The 20,414-nt window shown below is 45.6% G+C and overlaps 1 protein-coding gene across 1 annotated transcript; it reads right to left on the reverse strand.

Annotated features, from left to right (window-relative positions):
• Positions 1 to 4,894: 4,894 nt before the first annotated feature.
• On the reverse strand, positions 4,895 to 12,127 carry LOC140721731 (uncharacterized). Its single transcript, XM_073036526.1, has 2 exons — positions 12,066 to 12,127; positions 4,895 to 7,180 (listed from the first exon to the last, which is right to left on the reverse strand). Exon 2 carries the CDS (start codon positions 6,786 to 6,788, stop codon positions 5,574 to 5,576), a length of 1,215 nt encoding a protein of 404 aa, XP_072892627.1. The 5' UTR covers positions 6,789 to 7,180; positions 12,066 to 12,127; the 3' UTR covers positions 4,895 to 5,573.
• Between the last annotated feature and the right edge of the window lie 8,287 nt (positions 12,128 to 20,414).

Consider the following 20,414-nt stretch of genomic DNA (forward strand, 5'->3'; position numbering starts at 1 on the left):
GCTCTCCAAAGTTCTCTGCAGTTCCTTGCAGTCATGGGCAGAGCAGTAGCCATACGAAGGCATGAAGTACCGACAAGGAGCTCAGAGACCTCGGCCTTCACCCTGCCTTGTGTAGCTGGATCCTGGACTTCCTGTCAGATCGCCGGCATGTGGTAACAGTGGGATCCATCTCCTCTGTCTCTTTGACCCTCAGGACACATAACCCACAGGGTTGTCTCTTTGGCCCGCTCCTTTACTTTCTGTGCACCCATGACTTGTGTTGCCACCCACAGATCCAATCTGCTAATTAGATTTGCTGACAGCACTGCATTGATTGGCCTAATCTCAAATACTGATAACAATCGATCAAATCGATCCTTCTGACAAGGTTCTGTCTAAACAAACTTTTCACCCTTCTTCAGTAAATTAGTCAGAGAAAGAGCAATACCAGCAAAGTTCTTACAGAACTTACGGTAACATGAATCCATTCCCAGAAACCTTCTAAGAGCCTTCTCAGCATTTCTAGAACAACCGAGTTCATTAGCCTAACTGGGACCATGTTTGGCTTGTGAAAAGTCTCAGACGAGTCAATTGTTTCATTCTCAGGGTTGCCAGATTCATACGTTTTGACAACAACACACAGATGGTGCCTACTTGTCAAAATAAGGCTTTATCATGTTTATCTGTACCACCTGTGTTAGTTTACATCGGTCGGGTGTTTTGATAACATAATTCACATTATTAATTTGAGAGACTATTTCATAGGGTCCATTGAGTTTCGCCTGAAGTGGATTTGTCAACATTGGAGATAAGGTAAACACCTTATCCCCACCTGGTATTTTCTTTCGCAAGCCCGCTTATCAAACTGTAACGAACCCCGAAACTGGGTGCCTTACCAGCAAAGATAGAAGTATCCGTTGGAGTCTGGTGATACTATTTTCAACAATATTTATTCGCAAAAATATACAAAATAATATCAGTGCGAATATACAGAGAATATACGTTAGCAATACTAAACCTAAAAGTGTGGGTATAATAATAATCACTAATCAAACAGGCTCTATCGTTGTCTAGGGGATAATGAATTGTCAGATGGAAATATAAAGTTCAGTTCAGTCCATACAGGCTGCGGTAGTTGTTTGTCGATGTGTTGCAATTGTTGGAGAAAGAGAGAGAGAGAGAGAGAAAACGTGTGAACAGTAACAACTATTATTTTGCCAACCTTCCTTTACGATTTTGATCCGTCGATGCGTTATTGTTGTGGCCATTCAGGTATGACCCCTCCATTCTTTAGCTAGACCGTTCTTCCGTGGTGGACTCGTCACCCAGGCAAGGGTGGACACACACGCAAGCCCCCACCGGCCTCGCTGTAAAACACTGTGAGTTAAAATTTACCGACCCTTCGTTCGGTCTTCGAAGTCCCACTCTGTCTCGAGGGTTTCTGATGCTCAGTAGCGTTTCTACCGGTGCGTCTGAGGGGTTTTACCCCAGACCTCACTTTTATCCCCACTCACGGGGTCTCAGGTGTCAATCATGTTTGAATGACGTAACCCATCAAACCAACCCACTCTGGCTGTCCCCTGAGTGACTTCAATGAATAGAACAGTACCAAGTAACCAATCCTTCTCCAAAAGACAATAGCATTAAATCTCCTCTTTTGTCAGTAGGAGACGTTCCGCCTTAGCTGTGTCTCTTAGCTGTCTCCCTCTCTCTGTCATTCTCTTTCATGAGCTGTTATCAATAACAACTGCCCTGGCAGATTTTCTTTTCTCTCTCTTACTTCCTTGGTAGCAGCATCGAAATAGTAGTGATTTGCGATTCTCCAAAAGGGGGGGGGGGGTCAGGGGCCACTCCGCACCCTTCTGCCCATCAGAGTTGTTCATTCTTCGTAACAAAACCAGCACTTCATTTTGTTTTGAGAAATCTTTAAGTTTTGTCTCGCCAGACTACAGGCCTGGAGTAGTTCATTGTTGAACCTCAAAAGATAGTCTAACAAGTTAACATGTACATCCCCATCAATCCACTGTTCCTTTAACAAGGTCAAACGTCCCCTCACTCTATGACCAAATACAAATTCAAATGGACTAAAGCCGAGTGATTTCTGTACCAACTCTCTTTCTGCGAACAAAAGCAAATGTATTCCTTCATCCCAGTCCTTCCCATTTTCAACACAGTATGTCTTTTTTTGGCGTGTGGGTGCGTGCGTCCGATGGTGAATTTTTCAAGCCTTTACAAGGCACGGAGTGAGAGGGAGAGACAGTGTGGAACACATTGTGTCTTAATCATTGTTTTGAGGGTAGAATGAAATCTTTCTAGAACCCATTGTAATTCTGGATAGTACGCAGACGATGTAATTTGTTTAGCTCCCAGTTCATAAACTACCTGCTGGAATAATCCAGAAGTAAAATTGCTTCCTTGATCAGACTGGATTTCTTCAGGCAAACCAGATAAAGTAAAAAAAATTGGTAAGAGCCTTTGCCACAGTTTTAGCTTTAATATTTCTGAGAGGTATTGCCTCTGGGAATCTGGATACAGTACACATAATAGTTAGCAGATACTGATGAGCAGCTTTAGTCTTTGGCAATGGGCCAACACAATCCACTATAAATTTTGAAAAGGGTTCACCACATGCAGGTATAACCGCAGTGGGGCACTGTCGTGACCTGATTAGGTTTACCCACAGCTGGAAAAGTGTGACAGGTTCTGCAAAAGGTCACATCTTTCCTTAGATTAGGCCAGTAGAATTATTTCATAAACCTGTTTACAGTTTTATTCACTCCAAAATGGCCACCTAAAGGCATACTGTGGGCCAAAGTTAAAATTTCAGTCCTATAAACTTTAGGAACTACAACTTGGTGAACAATTGCCCATTCCTTACTCACAGGTATAGTAGGTGGCTTCCACTTCTGCATTAACACTCCATCCTTGAGATAATACCCATCTGGCACTTTCTTAATCTCATCATCTGAGAGAGCTGTTTCTTTTAAAGCTTCAATCTCAGGGTCTCGGTTCTGTTCTGCTATAAACTCATCTGCATCGGCAGACATTTTAACCATACTTCGAGTTCCTGCGCAGGAAGGATAAATGTTAAAATCCATCTGTGGTCATCAGTGGTTGGGTCAGTTGTTAACTGCACTGCAGGAACAACTTTACCATCTGCCAGGTCATTCCCTAACAGCAAAGTAACATCTTCCTCTGGTAAACTGGAGCATAATCCAATATTAACAGGTCCCGAAACCAACCCTGACAGTAAAGTTACCTTGTGCAATGGCACGGAAACCACACCTCCTCCAATGCCTTTAATAAGATTTACCTCACCAGTGTTAGTCTCATCACCAAACTTTAGAACGCTGTCTAATATAAGTGACTGAAAAGCACCAGTAACTCGAAGAATTTTCACTGGTACTGGGGTTGACTCTTCCTTTACTAATACAAATCCATCTCTCATAAAATGATCGAATCCCTTCTTAACTGGGTCAGACCTCTCAGACCTTAACTGAGCCTCAATAGAATCTTCAGAACCCTATGGGTTTATAGGTGCTTCAACATACTGAACACAGGCATTCGGGACTGCCCCCTTTTCCTTTTTCCTCTTCAGGACGAAACAATTAGCCATCATATGACCAGCTTTCTTACAATAGTAACAAGCAAGACCAGAATATTTCTCCAAATGCTTCCCTTCATCCTTACTCTTGTCATTAGTCCCAGCTTTAATTTCTGGTTTACCCTGGTGATCCCTGCTACTCTTTTGGAAACTCTTTTTTGGGATAAACTTCACCTTATGAGTTAGAGCAAACATATCTGCTAATCTAGCAGACTCCTGCAAAGTGGCAGCATTCTTTTCATCTAAATACGTCTTTATGTCATCAGGGATGCACCTTTTGAATTCTTCAATTAAAAGCAATTCTTTCAAGCTGTTAATATCATCATTCACATTTTTATATGTGCACCAGCGGTTAAAGCACACAAACTTCTCAGCAGCAAATTCCAGATAAGTCTGGTTCACAGATTTCCTCAAATTTCTAAACTTTTGCCTGTATGATTCTGGGACCAACTCGTAAGCTTTGAGCACAGCCTGTTTCACTATGTCATAATCAGCTGTTTCATCAATTGTCAAAGGAGAATAGGCTTGCTGAGCCTTCCCCTTAATTACACTCTATAAGAGAATAGGCCAACCCTCTTCTGGCCACTTTAAACTCTGAGCAACCTTCTCAAAATGCTGAAAGTATTTATCAACCTCTGTGTCATCAAATGGAGGTACCAATTTAACTTCCCAACTGGCCTCAAATTTATCACCAGAGACTAACGCTAGACTCCTTTGCTGCAACCCCTTTATCTTTTCCAGCTCGAACAGCCTCTGTCTTTCTGTTTCCTTCTTCTGTTTTTCTGCCTCTTCTCTGTTTTTCTGCTTCTCGAGCCTCAAACTGCCTCTGCCTTTCCGCAGCCTCCAGCTTTAATTTTTCTCACTTGTACTGGAGCTCAAGCTCACTATGTTTACTTTCAGGAAACACCTCCAACTCCTCCACTTTAAACACACCATCAAATTCATAATGTTCAGCTATTATCCTCTGCATCTGTGCCCTCCTCATTGTCAATTTCACCTTAGCAAGTTTTAACCTAGCAAGGCTCAACAACTCAATCCTTCTGGCATCCTCTAATGCCTCAGAGGTTGGTTATTCCAGACGTCTATCAGCATCCATTGCTGCTGATTTTCCACACACAAATAAATGAAAACGGATGAAATTGATAATTAATCAATACGCCCCAAATCTGTCCATATCCTGGATGCAGACCCCAATTTTGTTACAAATCATAACGTTTTAGAAACGAACCAGCAGCAGTAGACTATACCTGGAGTCTGTTTTTGATGTTAAAACTATCTTTATTAGAATCTACTTATAATATAGTAACTTAAGCAAGATAAACAAAAGTTAACAGTGTTATGTGTATATATGTGAGTAAATATAAATCCAATACTATTGAGCTCAGGGGAAACAAGGCTTGGAGTCTTGAGATGGTAAAGTGTGAAAGTTCAGTTCAACCGCAGAATAGGTGATGAGAGAGATATTTGTAATCCAGGGTAAATTTTGAAAGAAGGCAATTATGTCGAACTCCACGGGTTCCATGGTGGTAAAACAAGAGAACAGTCGCTGTAAATTTTATTTGTCATTGTTCCAAACCCACATACAATTTATCACCAAAAGTGACTTGTCACAAGGGGTATCGTCTTCAAGTGGATAACCACACCACAGCCAGGCAAGGGTTAACACATCAGTGGTCTACACAGTATACCCCAAATCAGATCCATTCCTGTGGATCAAACAAGGTAACAACCACACATTTGATGTACGCTGAATCGATAATTAACCCACACTTGTGGGCATAGGAAAATTCCAAACAGTGACCCTTGGCCATTAGTTCACTGGTTTCGATCCTTCCATTTTGCCTCCTTCATCTCCGTCTGTCTCTGAGTGTCTGTGTCCTCGGTTAAAACAAAACAAGCTGCAAGTCAGACTGATTCACCTTCTTAATCTCTCTCTCTCTCTCTCTCTTAAAATGACAGTCCAAAGCAAACGAAACCCAGGGATTCATAACTATGGCCACTCCCCATTGTGAAGTGACTGGTGAGCCACTAGTTGGGACGATTGAGTGAATCTCTTCCCACAGACTGAGCAAGTGAACGGCTTTTCCCCAGTGTGAACTTGCTGATGTCTCTGTAGGTTGGATGATCCAGCGAATCTCTTCCCACATTTTGAGCAGGCGAACGGCCTTTCCCCTGTGTGAACTCGCTGGTGTTTCAGTAGTTGGAATGACAGAGTGAATCGTTTCCCACAGACTGAGCAAGTGAACGGTTTCTCCCCAGTGTGAACTCGCTGATGTACCAGTAGGGTTGATGACAGAGTGAATCGTTTCCCACAAACTGAGCAAGTGAACGGCTTCTCCCCAGTATGAACTCGCTGGTGTCTCTGTAGGGTGGAAGATTCAGTGAATCTCTTCCCACAGTCTGAGCAGGTGAATGGCCTCTCCCCAGTGTGAACTCGCTGATGTCTCTGTAGGTGGGATGACTGTGTGAATCCCTTCCCACATTCTGAGCAGGTGAATGGCTTCTCCCCAGTGTGAACTCGCTGATGTACCAGTAGGCAGGATGAATCCGTGAATCCCTTCCCACATTCTGAGCAGGTGAACGACTTCTCCCCAGTGTGAACTCGCTGATGTTTCTGCCGGGTGGATGAATCAGTGAATCCCTTCCCACAGACAGAGCAGGTGAACAGCTTCTCCCCAGTGTGAACTCGCTGATGATTCTGCAGGTTGCATAAGTGAGTGAATCTCTTCCCACAGTCTGAGCAGGTGAACGGCTTCTCCCCAGTGTGAACTCGCTGATGATTCTGTAGGTTGGATAAGTGAGTGAATCCCTTCCCACAGACTGAGCAGGTGAATGGCTTCTCCCCAGTGTGAACTCGCTGATGATTCTGTAGGTTGGATAACTCAGTGAATCTCTTCCCACATTCTGAGCAGGTGAAAGGCCTCTCCCCAGTGTGAACTCGCTGATGTCTCTGCAGGTGGGATGACTGAGTGAATCCTTTCCCACATTCTGAGCAGGTGAACGGCTTCTCTCCAGTGTGAACTCGCTGATGTACCAGTAGGCAGGATGAATCTGTGAATCCCTTCCCACATTCTGAGCAGGTGAACGGCTTCTCCCCAGTGTGAACTCGCTGATGTCTATGCAGGTAAGATGACTGACTGAATCCCTTCCCACAGTCTGAGCAGGTGTACAGCCGCTCCCTGCTGTGAACTCGCTGGTGAGCCATTACGTCAGATGACTGAGTGAATCTTTTCCCAGAAATTCAGCAGATGACCAGCCTCTGCCTGGTGTGTCCACAGGTGGGAAAACTGACTGAAACCTTTCTCACACACAGAACAAGTGAATGGCCTTGCCCAGTGTGAACTTGCTAATGTACCTTCAGTTGAGATGACCGAGTGAATCCATTCCCACTGTCTGAGGAGGTGAACGGCCTTTCTCTTGTGTAAAATGATGGGTGTGCCAGTTGGTCAGTTGACCGAGTGAATCCATTCCATGGTCTGAGCAGGAAGGATGATCGAGTGAATCCCTTGCTCCACTTCTTAAACATCCAGACAGAGACAGCAAAACTGGCGTGTCATGTTTGAGATTCACAGCGACAAATTCCTTCTCGTTTTTAACCTGTAAAAAGATTTGCAAAATCCATCAATGGGTTTAGAACAATATTTCAGTTGAAATTACTTGAGTTGCCAAGGTTTGATCTGTATCACACTGTTACAGTGAGGTTCAACCCAAGCTGGACAGAGAAATCATCTCCTGACTGGGCAGAGTGCTGGTATCTGGAATGACCATCAATTCCCTGATGCTCTTCCTGTCTCTATAAGAATGGGACATTTCTGCCATCACCAATTTGTACCCTCGCTCAGTTTGACTCTCTCCATTGGTATTATTCCCTCGTGCAACTGGGATTTTCTTTTATGTATTATTAACTTAAAGTGCCACAGTTTTAACACCATATGAAAAATTCCTGCTGAGATGTCCGCACGTCTGATAAAAGGATTTAGAGTGAATTTTTGTATTATTTCAGGTTCTTGTCACAGTCATAAAAAATTACAACACAGAAACAGGCCCTTTGGGCCATCTAGTTTATGTTGAACTATTTAAATTGCCCAATCCCATACCCTTACCATCCAGGTATCTACACAAACCTCTTAAATGTTGAAATCGAGCTCGCATGCACCACTTATGCTGGCTGCTCATTCCACACCCGGATGACTGACTGTGTGAAGAAGTTTCCCCTCATGTTCCACTTAACATTTCACCTTTCACCCTTAACCCATGGCCTCTGGTTGTAGTCCCAGCCAATCTCAGTGGAGAAAGCCAGCTTGCATTTACACTATCTATGCCCCTCTATCACAATCAAATCTCCCCTCAATCTTCTACATTCCAATGAATAAAGCCCTGACCTGTTCAATCTTTCCTTATAACCCAAGTCCTCTGGATCTGGCAACTTTATTGAGAATTTTCTCTGAACTCTCTGAACCTTTTACATCTTTCCTGTAGGCAGGTGACCAAAACTGCACACAATACTCTAAATTAGGCCTCACCAATGTCTTCTACAAGTGAACATAAAATCCATCTATATTTGTCAGTACTTTGGTTCATGAAGGCCATTGGGCTGAAATCTTTTTTTCCATCTCTATCTAACTGTGATACCAATTTCAGTGAATTAAGGACCTGTACTCCCAGGACCCTTTCTTCTACAACACTCCTCCGTGCCCGACCACTCACTGTGAAAGACCTCCCTTGGTAGGTCAGACCAAAGTGCAACACCTCACACGTGTCTCCATTAAATTCCATTTTCCATTTCTCAAACCATTTTCCCAGCTGGTGCAGATCGCACTGCAAGCCACGATAATCTTCCTCACTGTCCACTACACCACCAGTCTTGGTGTCATCCACAAAATGATCCAGTTAACCACACTATTATCCAGATTACTGATATAGATGACAAACAACAACAGATCCAGCACTGATCCCTGCGGCAACCACTAGTCACAGGCCTCTAGTCAGAGAGGCAACCATCTGCTACCACACTCTGGCTTCTCCCAAAGACAGTGTCTCATCCAATTTACTATCTCATCTTGAATGCTGAGTGACTGAAACTTCTTGACCAAACTCCCATATGAGACTTTGTCAAGTGCCTTGCTAAAGTCCATGTAGACATCTGCTGCTTGGCCTTCATACACTTCCCTGATAACTTCCTCAAGAGACTCTATAAGATTGGTTAGACATGACCTACCATGCACAAAGCCATGGTGTCTCTCCTTAATCAGTCCACATCGATCCAAATACTTATATATTGGGTTCCTGCACATAACATTCCAAGAACTTTCCCACTACTGATGTCAAGCTCACCAATGTACAATTTCTCAGTTTAGTTTCAGAGCCTTTCTTGAACAGCAGAACAACATCGGCTGTCCTCCAATCCTGCAGTACCTCACCTGTCACTTACGATTATTTAAATATCTGTGCTTGTGCCCTGACAATTTCTGCACTTGTCCTCCGCAGGATCCTGGGGAACAACTTGTCAGGCCCTGGGGATTCATCCACACTAATCTGCCTTAAGACAGCAAACACCTCCACCTCTGTAATCTGTACAGGGTCCATGAAGTTGATGCGGCTTTGCCTCACTTCTGTAGACTCTGTGTTCAGCTCTTGAGTATATACGGATGCAAAAAAAATCTCCCCAAGTCTATGTTATCCCTTCTTATGGATTACCATTCTGATCTTCCAGAGAATTAATTTTTTTCCCATGCAATCGTTTTGCTCTTAACATATCTGCAGAATCCCTGAGGTTTCTCCTTCACCTTGTCTGCTGGGGCAACCTCATGCCTTCTTTTATTTCTTTCATCAGTGTTCACTTGAATTTCCTGTATTTCATAAGTACCCCTTTTGTTCCTATCTGCCTGTACCTGGTATGAACGTCCTTTTTATTGATCTGGGAGAGGAAAGCCAAAGGGGTGATAGATCTGCATGCTGGGAGGTGGGGGTAGGGAGGGTTAAACTAAAGTTGCAGGGGGAATGGGAGCCTGAATGGTAGTGGAGAGGTTGTGGAGACAGATGTTGTTCAGGCCTCAGACAAAGTCAGGAATGAAAACGTTGAGCATGGTGCAGTGAATATGCTGAGCCCTATATATTTCAATACAAGGAGCAGCGTAGGAAAGGTGGATGTGTTCAGGGCATGGATCAACACCTGGAATCAACACTAGCATCTGACAACTGTGGATTGGGACAGGCTGCTTTATGGCAAAGGTGTGCTTGGTAAATGGGAGGCCTTCAAACCAAAATTTTTAAAGTACAAAGTGGGTATGCGCTTGTCAGAATAAAAGGTAAAGATAGAAACTGTAGGGAAACTTGGATTGCAAGAGATATTGAGACCCTGGTAAAGCACAAAATGGAATTGCATAACAGGGATAGGCAGTCAGTTTCTTATGGAGTATAAGAAATGCAAGAAAACACATAAGAAATAAATCAGGATGGCTAAAAGAAGGCATGAGGTTGCTGTCACAGAAAAGGTGAAGGATAATCCTCAGGGATTCTAGTGATAGATTAAGAGCAAAAGGATTGCAAGACACAAAGTTGGTCCTCTGGAAGAACAGAATGGCAATCCACGTGTGGAACCAAAGCAGATGGGGGAGATCTTAAATATTTTTCCATTCTCTATTTACTCAGGATATGGACAAAGATTCTATGGGAGTGTGGAAAAGCGGCATTAAAATCATGGACCCTGTACAGTTTAAAGAAGAGAAGTTACTTCACTGTTCGAAATGGAACGTAGAAATCTACAGCATATTCCAGGCCATTCTGACTAAAATGTTGTGCCAATCATGTGACCTACTCTAGTAACTGCCCCGAATTTCCCCAGCACACACCCTCTATTTTTCTAAGCTACATGTACCTATCTAAGAGGCTGTTGAAAGACCCTGTTGTATCTGCCTCAACAACCACAGCTGGCAGCACATTCCACGCACCCACCACTCTCTGTGTAAAAACTTACCCCTGACATCCCCTTGGTATCTATTTCCAAGCACCTTAAAACTATGCCCCCTCATGTTAACCATTTCAACCCTGGGAAAAAACTGCTGGCCACCCACACGCTCAATACCCCTCATCATTTGACTCCTCTGCCAGGTAATTACCCCCAACAGCTTCTAAAGTGGTCCACCTGTTGTTGTGGGGGATGGCCACTAGAGTACTCTGTGATGCCTATTTAACCTCATTTTCCTTCCTGACTCTCACCCAGTTTCCTTTGTCCTGCCCCTTGGGTGTAACTCACCTCTCTTCATGTCATATCTATCACGCCCTCCAACTGCTGGATGATCTGGAATTCACCCATTTCAAGTTGCAGCTCATTGAAGTGCAGGGTTACAAGCTGCAGCTGGATGCACATCTTGTAGGTGAGGGCATCAGGGACACGGGAGGTCTCCCCTCCTTCCCTCCAATACTTCTCTAATTTGTAAAAAGCTCCCCTCTAATTTGTAATAACTACTGTGCAGATAAATCTTGTACTGTGCATTTTTTTTTACCCAGTGACAAGATGTGCACAGTGAATTTTATATAGAGAGGCATTCATTCTAACAGCTGGCAAATCACTGTCAATAGGAACTTTGATCTCCTCTGGGTTTGATCCAGTTCATCTGCACTCTCACACAACCTATGTAGCAGGCCTGGAACGGGTAACAGAGGATTTTCTCACCAAAGCTTTTGCACATTGTCCATATGTGGTTTGCTTGCTAAACTATGCTTTAAAAAGTCAGATTTCCAAATATCACGCCACTTCTTCCCACTTGCAAATTCTCCAGTAACTTTTGCATCACCAAAATGCAAACAGGCATCCCCAGTTTCTGTACTCTACATAAATATTCCCCCTGAACCCTCCCCCAATGACTGATGGTGGTGAACTCAGTGATGGTAATGCCAATGAATATGAAGACAAGGGCAGTGTCTGTCTCATTTGAGTCTGGCACATTTGTGATGTTAAAGCTGCTTGTTGCCCAGGGCAAAGGTGCTTGATATTATTACGGACCGAGAGAGAATAGGACAAAACATGTTCTCACTGGTAGAAAAGTCCAGAGCAAGAGGAGGTAGAACAAGCAACACACACAAAATGCTGGAGGAACTCAGCAGGCCAGGCAGCATCTATGGAAAAGAGTACTAATGCTGAGTTCCTCCGGCATTTTGTGTGTTGCTTGGATTTCCAGCCGCTGCAGATTTTCTCTTGCTGCGGTTGGAGGCAGAACAAAGGTGATTTCCTCAACAGCTGATAGGGAGATTGTGTTCTCTTTTTCCGAGTTCATAATCCTTGCATTCAGATTGCTAGAGCTCAGCTCTGTCTGTGAGATCTATCTGCTCCCATTCCGATTAGCCGGAAGCTCCCCGGGGCCCGTATACGGATCTTGGGGCTGAGAGATAGGATAAAGACCTGGCCTGTGCCGAGTTTGCGGGCCACAGTCTCCGGTTCTCACAGCAATTGTCACTCAATTAGAGTCGAAAAAGCCCTTACCTTTCCGCTCCTCCCGACATTTTGTATACTGCGCGCATGCGTAATTATCAGAGCCGGCAGCAATCCTGACGCCTGCGCATTTGATCTGTGCTTCAAACGACAGCGAAATTTTAACCGCGGGGCTTTATGGGTAATCATGGTGCCATTAAAAATTTCTTGCAAGCATCGGTTCCATGTCCATATCTTAGTTTTTTTGTGTGTGTAGAAAACTCAGCAGCTTTCTTAACGCACAAAGCGGCTCCCATAAACGATACACTCATTATCAACATGCATTTCGTGTATCTAATGCCAAAGTACAATCCTCTTACAAATGCAGATGTGAAACAAAAGAGATTCTGCAGTTGCTGGAAATACAGAGACACACACACACACACACACAATACTGGAGGAACTCTGAAGTTCAGGCAGCAACTAAGCAGAGGAGTACACAGTCTAGACATGCTGAAGGGGCTCGGATTAAATGCTGCCCATTTATTCCTCTCCACATTTGCTGCCTGATCTGCTGATTACCTGCAATGTTTTGTAGAAATTAACCATTTTGTTTTTCAATTAACCAGTTTCCAAATGTTTCTCATCTTTCATTCATAGCCACATCCTGCTGGTCTGGTTCCTCTTCCTCCTCCTGCTCATAACCTCCAGACCCCATCTCTTTCCAGAGCCCCAAAGCCCTGATTGGTGCTGGCAACTCTTTGGTTTCTGACTCTGCTCCACTGAAGATTCCCTCACTAGTCTGCTGTCAAGCTTAAGAGGTGCATTGCAGGAACCCAGCTGTCTGAGGCACAGTCCTTTGAAATTGGTGAAAATGACACAAAATTTGAAAAAAGCAGGGAAAAAGGACTTTAACCACCTTAGTCCAGAGCTCTGGGGAAGGTCAAATACTCACTGAGCTCATCGTGTTAATTAGCCTGGGGGAAATCATGCAGGAAATTCATGCAGGTGTACAAGATGATGAGAGGCATTGATCGTGTGAAAAGTCAGAGGCTTTTTTCCCCCAGGGCTGAGATGGCTAACATGTGGGGGGCATCGTTAAGGTGCTTGGAAGTAGTTCAAGGGAGATGTCAGAGATATATTTTTTTATACAGAGAGTGGTGGGTGTGTGGACTGCACTGCCAGCGACGGTGGTACAGACGGGTACAATTGAGCCTCTCAAGAGAACCTTAGATAGGTACACGGAGCTTAGGAAAATAGAGTGTTCTGTCGTAGGATAATTCTAGGCATTTTCTAGAGTTGGTTACTGTGGGCCGAAGGACCTGTAATTTGCTGCAGGTTTCTCTGATTCTGGGAATTCAAGGGAAATCTCTTCTCCCACGGAGTGGTGACAAGTTGCAACAGGGAGAGTGAGAGATAACTTTTAAAATACTGATATGGAACAGAAACCTGGGCAGAGAGCAGATGGACCGAGTGGCCTCTCTAGTGTACATTGTGAGTTTGGCAGTGACAGTAAGTACCTGCGACGTGGGATTTGATACAGAATTGATTTATCTTTCACAGATCCACAATATTAAACGTCAGTGGGGCGCTGTCTTCTCCTGCATCTCTAACTCCACATTCAAGGATCGGTGGCATTCAAACGCTGGTAAAGGCAACACGTACAACACACTGGAGGAACTCAGCAGGTCGGGCAGCATCCATGAGAACGTTGTGTAGAGGGGGTTTCTTATTAGTATAAGGGGGTTTCTTCTTTGTGAGGGTTTATTTTTCTTTTTTGTTACTGCGTATGTTAATCAAATGGCTTCTTAGTTTTGTTAAAAGTAGGAATCCTTCTTTGTTGCAAGAGAGTGCTGGAAGCTTGTTTGAGTTAAATTTACTGATAACGGGAATTGTATTCATTTGTTAACCAATTGGAATTAACGTTATTCTCTCTTCTGGGTCTGTAAGCTATTGTTGGCGGGCTTTTGGGAAGATCGCCGGAGGGGGTGAGAGAGAGAGAGAGAGAGAGGACGCGATGCTGTAAACTGGGTGAGGAACGGACCCCCACTCGGAGGCCAGGATGTTCGGCGAGGACAGAAGACGAAAATAGATGTGCTTGGTTGATCACTTCGGGTGGTCCTGAGCTACGAGTCGAGGAGTTCGGAGGAGATCAAATGGTGGCCAGAAGACTTTGTTAATTGAGCCCCAACGGTTGTACACGAAGTGGTTTGGAATTTGATAAGTCTTGGCGCCTTTTCTTTATTTTATTTTCCTTTATATATATATTGTATCATTATTAATCACATAGTTCTAGTAATATCTATAAAGTGTTATCATTTGATCGCATATGGTGTACTGTCTATTATTATTATTAAACCCAGAGTTTCGAGCTGCTTGTGAGGACTTGTGTAATAGCCACGGGCCGGTACCGAATTCAAACGAGAGCCGGTGGTGGTACGGCCTGGGGCAAGTATCTCAGGGTGAGACCCTCTTAGTGGACGTTCCGAAATACCACGAGGGAGGGGAGTTGACCGCTGAAGACACCTCGGTGAGAGAGGTCGCGGCGACTGGGCCCTGAAGCCGTGGGAGACATAGGCAGCGTGAGTGTGGAGTATAGTGCGCTGAAGAGGCGCACTGTCAGTGACCAGAATACGGCCCTGAGGGCCGAAGAGGCGATGGCCTGTCTGAGTGGTGCGAAGTGGTTCAAGGTGCTGGATCTGAGGAGTGGATGTTGCCAGATCCCGATGAGCAAGGCCGACAAGGAGAAGACGGCCGTTATAGGTCCCCTATGATTCATCCTGTACGAAAAGATGCCAGAGGGCATATCCGGAGCCCTTGCAACCTTCCCGCGGGGCATGTGGAAGTCCATGGGGGATGTGGAGGTGTCTGGAGTTTTGGCGTATGTGGATGTTCTCCTGGCATTTGGATTTGCCTCGGGAGAATCTGAAGCGAGACTGTTGCAGGAGCGACTGAGAACTAAAGAGCTAAAGCTTTCTCTGGTCACGTGTCAGGTCTGGCGAAGGTCGCAGCTCGTGAGTGACTGTCTCTACGGAATCAAGTTTGATGTGGAGATGGAGAGGCCGAATTCTCATCAGAGACCGGAGAAAGGGATCCGGAATCAGTTGGGAGACCAAGAAAGTTATCTGATTAAGAGTAACAGCAAACCGAGAGCCCGGAGAGGGGAGTTTGAGGAGGTGAAGCAATTGCGGACAGATCTTGGAAGGGGGAAGCGGAGGTTTGAAGGGAACCTGAAGATGACCATCGACAGTCCAAATGAAGTGGAAACCCTGAAGGTTGACCTAGAAGAAGTCATCAGGAAGGAAAAGCTGGAGATAAGTGCAGTGAATACAGAATTGTTGAGACTGTGGCGGGAGTTGGAGGAGCCAGAGGGGAAGCTGATGTCTCGATTGCGGGAGGCTGAAGAGGCTGGGGGAGCAGTGCAGGCCACGTGCTTCCGTTTGGAGAAGATCAATCAGCAGCTACCGATCGCAGAAGTGAGGAAGAATACGGATTCGAAGGATGATGCTCTGGATGTGTGGTACATTCTGCCTTTTGCTAACTTCCCCTCGATTGAGGAAGATAACTTTAGACCTTCTACCACTGAGTCAGGTGTAGTGGGGAGGGTTAGCCGTGGACAGCAGGGGGCTCAGAGTTGCAGTGGGGGCATGAGTGAGAGATTGAGAGAGGAGTTGGCAAGCGAACCCGAGGTATCCCCGGTTGTGTCCGAGCCTGGATGGTTTCGGGGAGGGGTTATGAGGTCTCGGAGGGTTAAGGAACTCCCAGATAAGTTGACCTATATAGCGCCTGAGGAACAGGGCATGAGGTCTACTGTTTGGGGAGCAATGTCACTGTTTGTGCCTGGGTTAGGATGTGTATTGGCAGGAAGAGTTGGGGAGTTATTTAGAAGTCATGAGGACATGACTTTTATCTGGAAGCTTGTTTGGGTTAAAATTTACTGATAACGAGAATTGCATTCATTTCGTAACCAATTGGGATTAATGTTATTCTCTCTTCTGGGTCTGTAAGCTAGTTTTGCCGGGCTTTTGGGGAGTCGGCCCGAGGGGATGAGGGAGAGAGGACGCGATGCTGTAAGCTGGGTGACGGAACAGAGCCAGGTTGTAGATGTACATCTGTACAAAAATGACAGGAAAAATATAAATGGACCGTGAGCAATGGCTACAACCGCGACAGCGCAGGGATCTACCTGCAAATTAACTGTGATTGTACAGGTAGCTCATTGCATTAATTTCCATTCAATAGTACCGATTACAGAAACAACATACCATCTCGATTTCAGACAAAACCTAGGTTCAGCAGCAGATTCTATTGGTGCCAGATATTGTTTCAATCAGAAACTATTTCTGCCCAATCAATTCTAAGTGCTGACTATAGACAGCGTAATGCGACAGATTATGTGAACACAGGACAGGGCCTTTCTGTGAAGTTTCTGTCCATATTCCACTTCAATCGACCGCTTAAACGTCCAAGTTTTGCAATTCCCGCGATGTGCTCTTCGGTCAGATTAAAGAATGTTTCAGTGCCGTCAGGGACAGTGAATATGGAGCACAGAAACAGATATAACGGCGGTCTGAAGTTATTTATTTGTAAGTCAATTTGCCAGATATTTAAAATATCCATTTTAGTAATGCAGTGAATAATGTTCCATGTTTGCCGGAGCATAGAGAGCAGGTGTTACTGAGGTTAGAGTAATGGAGAGCCCTGTCTGTTTACCTATGTCAGTAACCGAGGGATATACTGTGCCCATGATTGTAAGCAGGTTCCTCAAAGTCGTTCTGCACAGCGGCCGCTTCATGTGACGTCACCGCCGACTGTGCGGTGAAGCTCCTGAAGTTTTGAGAGGTAGTTATGTCTCTCAGAATGCAGAATTCTGAGCAGCGCCAGTGTGACCACGGAGTTAATGTTACAATCCGCAGCCGCTTGCCATACTACAATTACCTTTCATTGAGCATGAGAGTCTGTGAAACGCTCTGCTACAGTCTGCGGTGGAGGACAAGTCTTGCTTACATCTCAAGCGCAAGTCTATCGTTTCCTGAACGGTCAGGGCATCAAAGGATATAGTGTGAATACAGGTGTGTGGGGTTGCGTGGAATCCGGGATCAGCCATGAACTGCAGGAGCAGACTCGATGGGCTGAATGGCCCAATTCTGACATTTCGTCTTCTGATCTTATGGTCCTCTGGAGCTAGAACTGGAATATGGAGAGTCCTCCATATCCCTCCCGTCCATGTGTATTTGGTATTAGATTAATAAATCGGGAAGATGGGGAGTTAGAATCTCTGCTGAAATTAGAGAAAACACGTTCGACAATTAACTCCCACTCAACAGGAACAAATGTTGGCAATTATTATCTCAGTGATTCTAGAACTAAGGAGTCTATTCACGTTCATTATTTAACACTAACATTAAGAGATTATAGCCACACCATCCGGGCAACTGCTGTCGCAAGAAACCCCCTCCTCCACGGTAAACAGCGGGTTTCATTTCACAAGCAGGGGTTGTTGTCCCCACCCAACCGGAATCATTTGTGGAATTTGTCTCCCTGAAAGTCCACAAGACAAAATGACCATAAGACATCGGTGCAGAATCAGCCCATCAGATCCATCGAGTCTGCGCCGCCATTTCATCATGACTGATTCCGGTTCCGTCTGAGCCCCAGTCTCCTGCCTTCTCCGTGCATCCATTCATGCCCTGACCAATCAAGAGACGATCAAACTCTTCCTTAAATATACATAAAGATTTGGCCTCCACAGCAGCCTGTAACAAAGAATTCCACACATTCACCACTTCCTGGCAAAATAAATGCCTTCCAGAAGGACGCCTCTCCATTGTGAGGTTGTGTCCTCTGGTCTCAGATTCTCCCACCAGAGGGAACATCCTCTCCACATCCACTCCGTCAAACTCTTCGGTCAGGCTTCAATGACATCACCTCTTATCCTTCTGAAATCCAGTGAATACAGGCCCAGAGTCAAACACTTTTCATATGACAAGCCATTCAATCGCAGAATCGTTTTCGTCAACTTCGTCTGAACTCCTTCCAGGTTCACAGCACTTTTTCTAAGGTAATGGCCTGAACTGCTGACAGTGCGGCCTCACCAGTGCTTTACAAAGTCCCAACAGGACATCTTTGCTTTTATATTCTATTCCTCTTGAAATGAATGCTAATATTGCACCTGCCTTCCTCACCACGGACTCACCCGGAAAACTCACCTTTAGGGAATCCTACACAAGGACTCCCAAGTGCATTTGCGCTTTCGTGTTTGCCTTCGGCTTCAAGTACATTTGCGGACACTTTATTCCCACTGCCACTTTTGTCCCACTCTCCTAATCTGCCTGTCCCTCTGTACCGCCTCAACTTCCTCAAAACTACCCGTCCCTCCACCCTTCGTCATGCCACCCGTGATGAAATGATGCACTGTCCTCTTCAGGCTGTAGAGCGGGGAAGGTATCTTTAATGGATTTCTGTGCAAACTGGAGGCGAGGTTTGAAGGTGCGAGTTGGTTCGCGTCAATCAAGACCAACTTCTACAGGGGACAGGGAGAGCGGGAGAGGGGATGGGAAGAGATTACGGAAGGGAGTGGGGAAAGGGAAGTGAAGAAGAGGAGGAAAGTTGAGTGAAACCATCATCACCCCTGGGTGCTCTATCTCCCCTCACCGTGCATATTACTTTCCCTCTCCCCACTCCTGTCTTTCCACTCACTCTGCATTCTCTCAACCCCCTCGCTCTCCACCCACATTCTCGCCTCTAGCTGTGCACCTCCCGTTCAGTACCCCTCTCACCACCACTATACTCCCCTCTGCACATCCTTTTTGTTCTTCATTCCCCTCTCCCCCGGTCTGGAGAGGGGTTCCCCTCTCCCACCACTGGTGCCATGGTGACGACACTGATGCTGTATGGGTTCTAATGCCCTTCCCTTGGACAACATCAGTGGTGTGGATAGAGTAGACTTGCAGCTTGGGGAACTTCCGGTCTTCCATAAAGAAAAAATACTGCCCAGGCTTGCGCCCTGGAAACTTTCCAAAGCGCAAATCCATGGTCTATCGAGACTAACGGAGGCATGCGATACCTAGAAAGTTAAAACACTTCCTGTAACAGATTATGTTTCTTGTAACAGGGTGCGGACTCTTGTTCCTCTTAACCCCGCAGATAAAGCCTCACTGGACGAGTTCCCCGGTCTGTACTGACAAAGAAATGGCGTGACATATTCCCAAAACTAGTAGCGCCACAGTTGCCCCTTTAATCACCCTCGTTCTGTCGCGTCCAATGGGAGGGAACCCCGGAATATCGAGCTGCCAATCCTGCCCTTCTTGCAGCCAAGTCTTACTAATGGCTACCATATCGTAATTCCTTGTGTTGATCCAAGACCTGAGCTCATTCCCCTTTCCTCCATTACCTCTTTGCATTGAAATATACGCAGTTCACGTTAGTCGCAACATACCCAATATTTTTAATTCCTGACTTTGTCCGAAGTCTTAACAATTTCTGTGTGAGAAACTTGGTTAAGTACATGGTTAAGTACATGATCTGACGGATTTACAGTTCGACACAGACCGGGAGCAGTGCGTGGAAATCGCAATACCCCCAACCCCCGCCTCACCCCACAACAACCCCCCCCCCAGCGTCGGGTTGCAGAACCGGGGCCATGTGCGGTAAAACTGTCGCTGTGGGATTCCGAGACGAGGGCCACCATGACTAACAGATTCGCCACTGTGGATAAATAACTGGTTAGTTTAATCATTCTGACCAGACGCAGCGCCGCTCACTTATCCACGTCTCCTCACTGTCGCTCCCCTTCACAGTGGACTCTTCTTCCGGCCTCTTCCTCTCCCCTTCCAAATCGCTCCACTCTCCTCGCCACCCAAAACACTGAACCCTCCTTTCTACGAACCCGGTCAGTTTACCACACCCTCCGCACTGCACACATTCACTCATTTTGCTGCAAACTCGTCTCCCCCTCCCCTTCCTCGAAGCCATTTTCCCTCACCTCTCCTTCCTCGCTGCCCCTATCGCTCACCCACACCACCTCGGTACACTGCACACCCATCCTCCCTCACCCCTTTCTGTCGCTCAACACACCTCCCCCCAATTCCGCCTTTCCCTCCCAACCTCGGCAAAAAAGACCTCCCACTCCCTTTCTCTTACCCCTCTACCCCTTTCTCTCTACCTCGCTCTCCTCACTCCAGCTCTCTCCCCTTGCTCCAACCATCTCTAAAGCCCTCTCTCTATATCCCCCGTGACTGTCCACTCAACATCATACATTGCCAGGTGTGATGATGCGGCCATCACTGAATTGTGGCTGAAGGATGATTGCAGTTGGGAGCTGAATGCCCAAGGTTACATGTTATATCAGAGGGATAGGAAGGTAGGCAGAGTGGGTAGTGTGGCTCTACTGGTAAAGAATAGCATCAGATCAGTAGGAAG

This window comes from Hemitrygon akajei, unplaced genomic scaffold, assembly GCF_048418815.1.
Source record: "Hemitrygon akajei unplaced genomic scaffold, sHemAka1.3 Scf000060, whole genome shotgun sequence".
Taxonomy (NCBI): Eukaryota; Metazoa; Chordata; class Chondrichthyes; order Myliobatiformes; family Dasyatidae; genus Hemitrygon; species Hemitrygon akajei.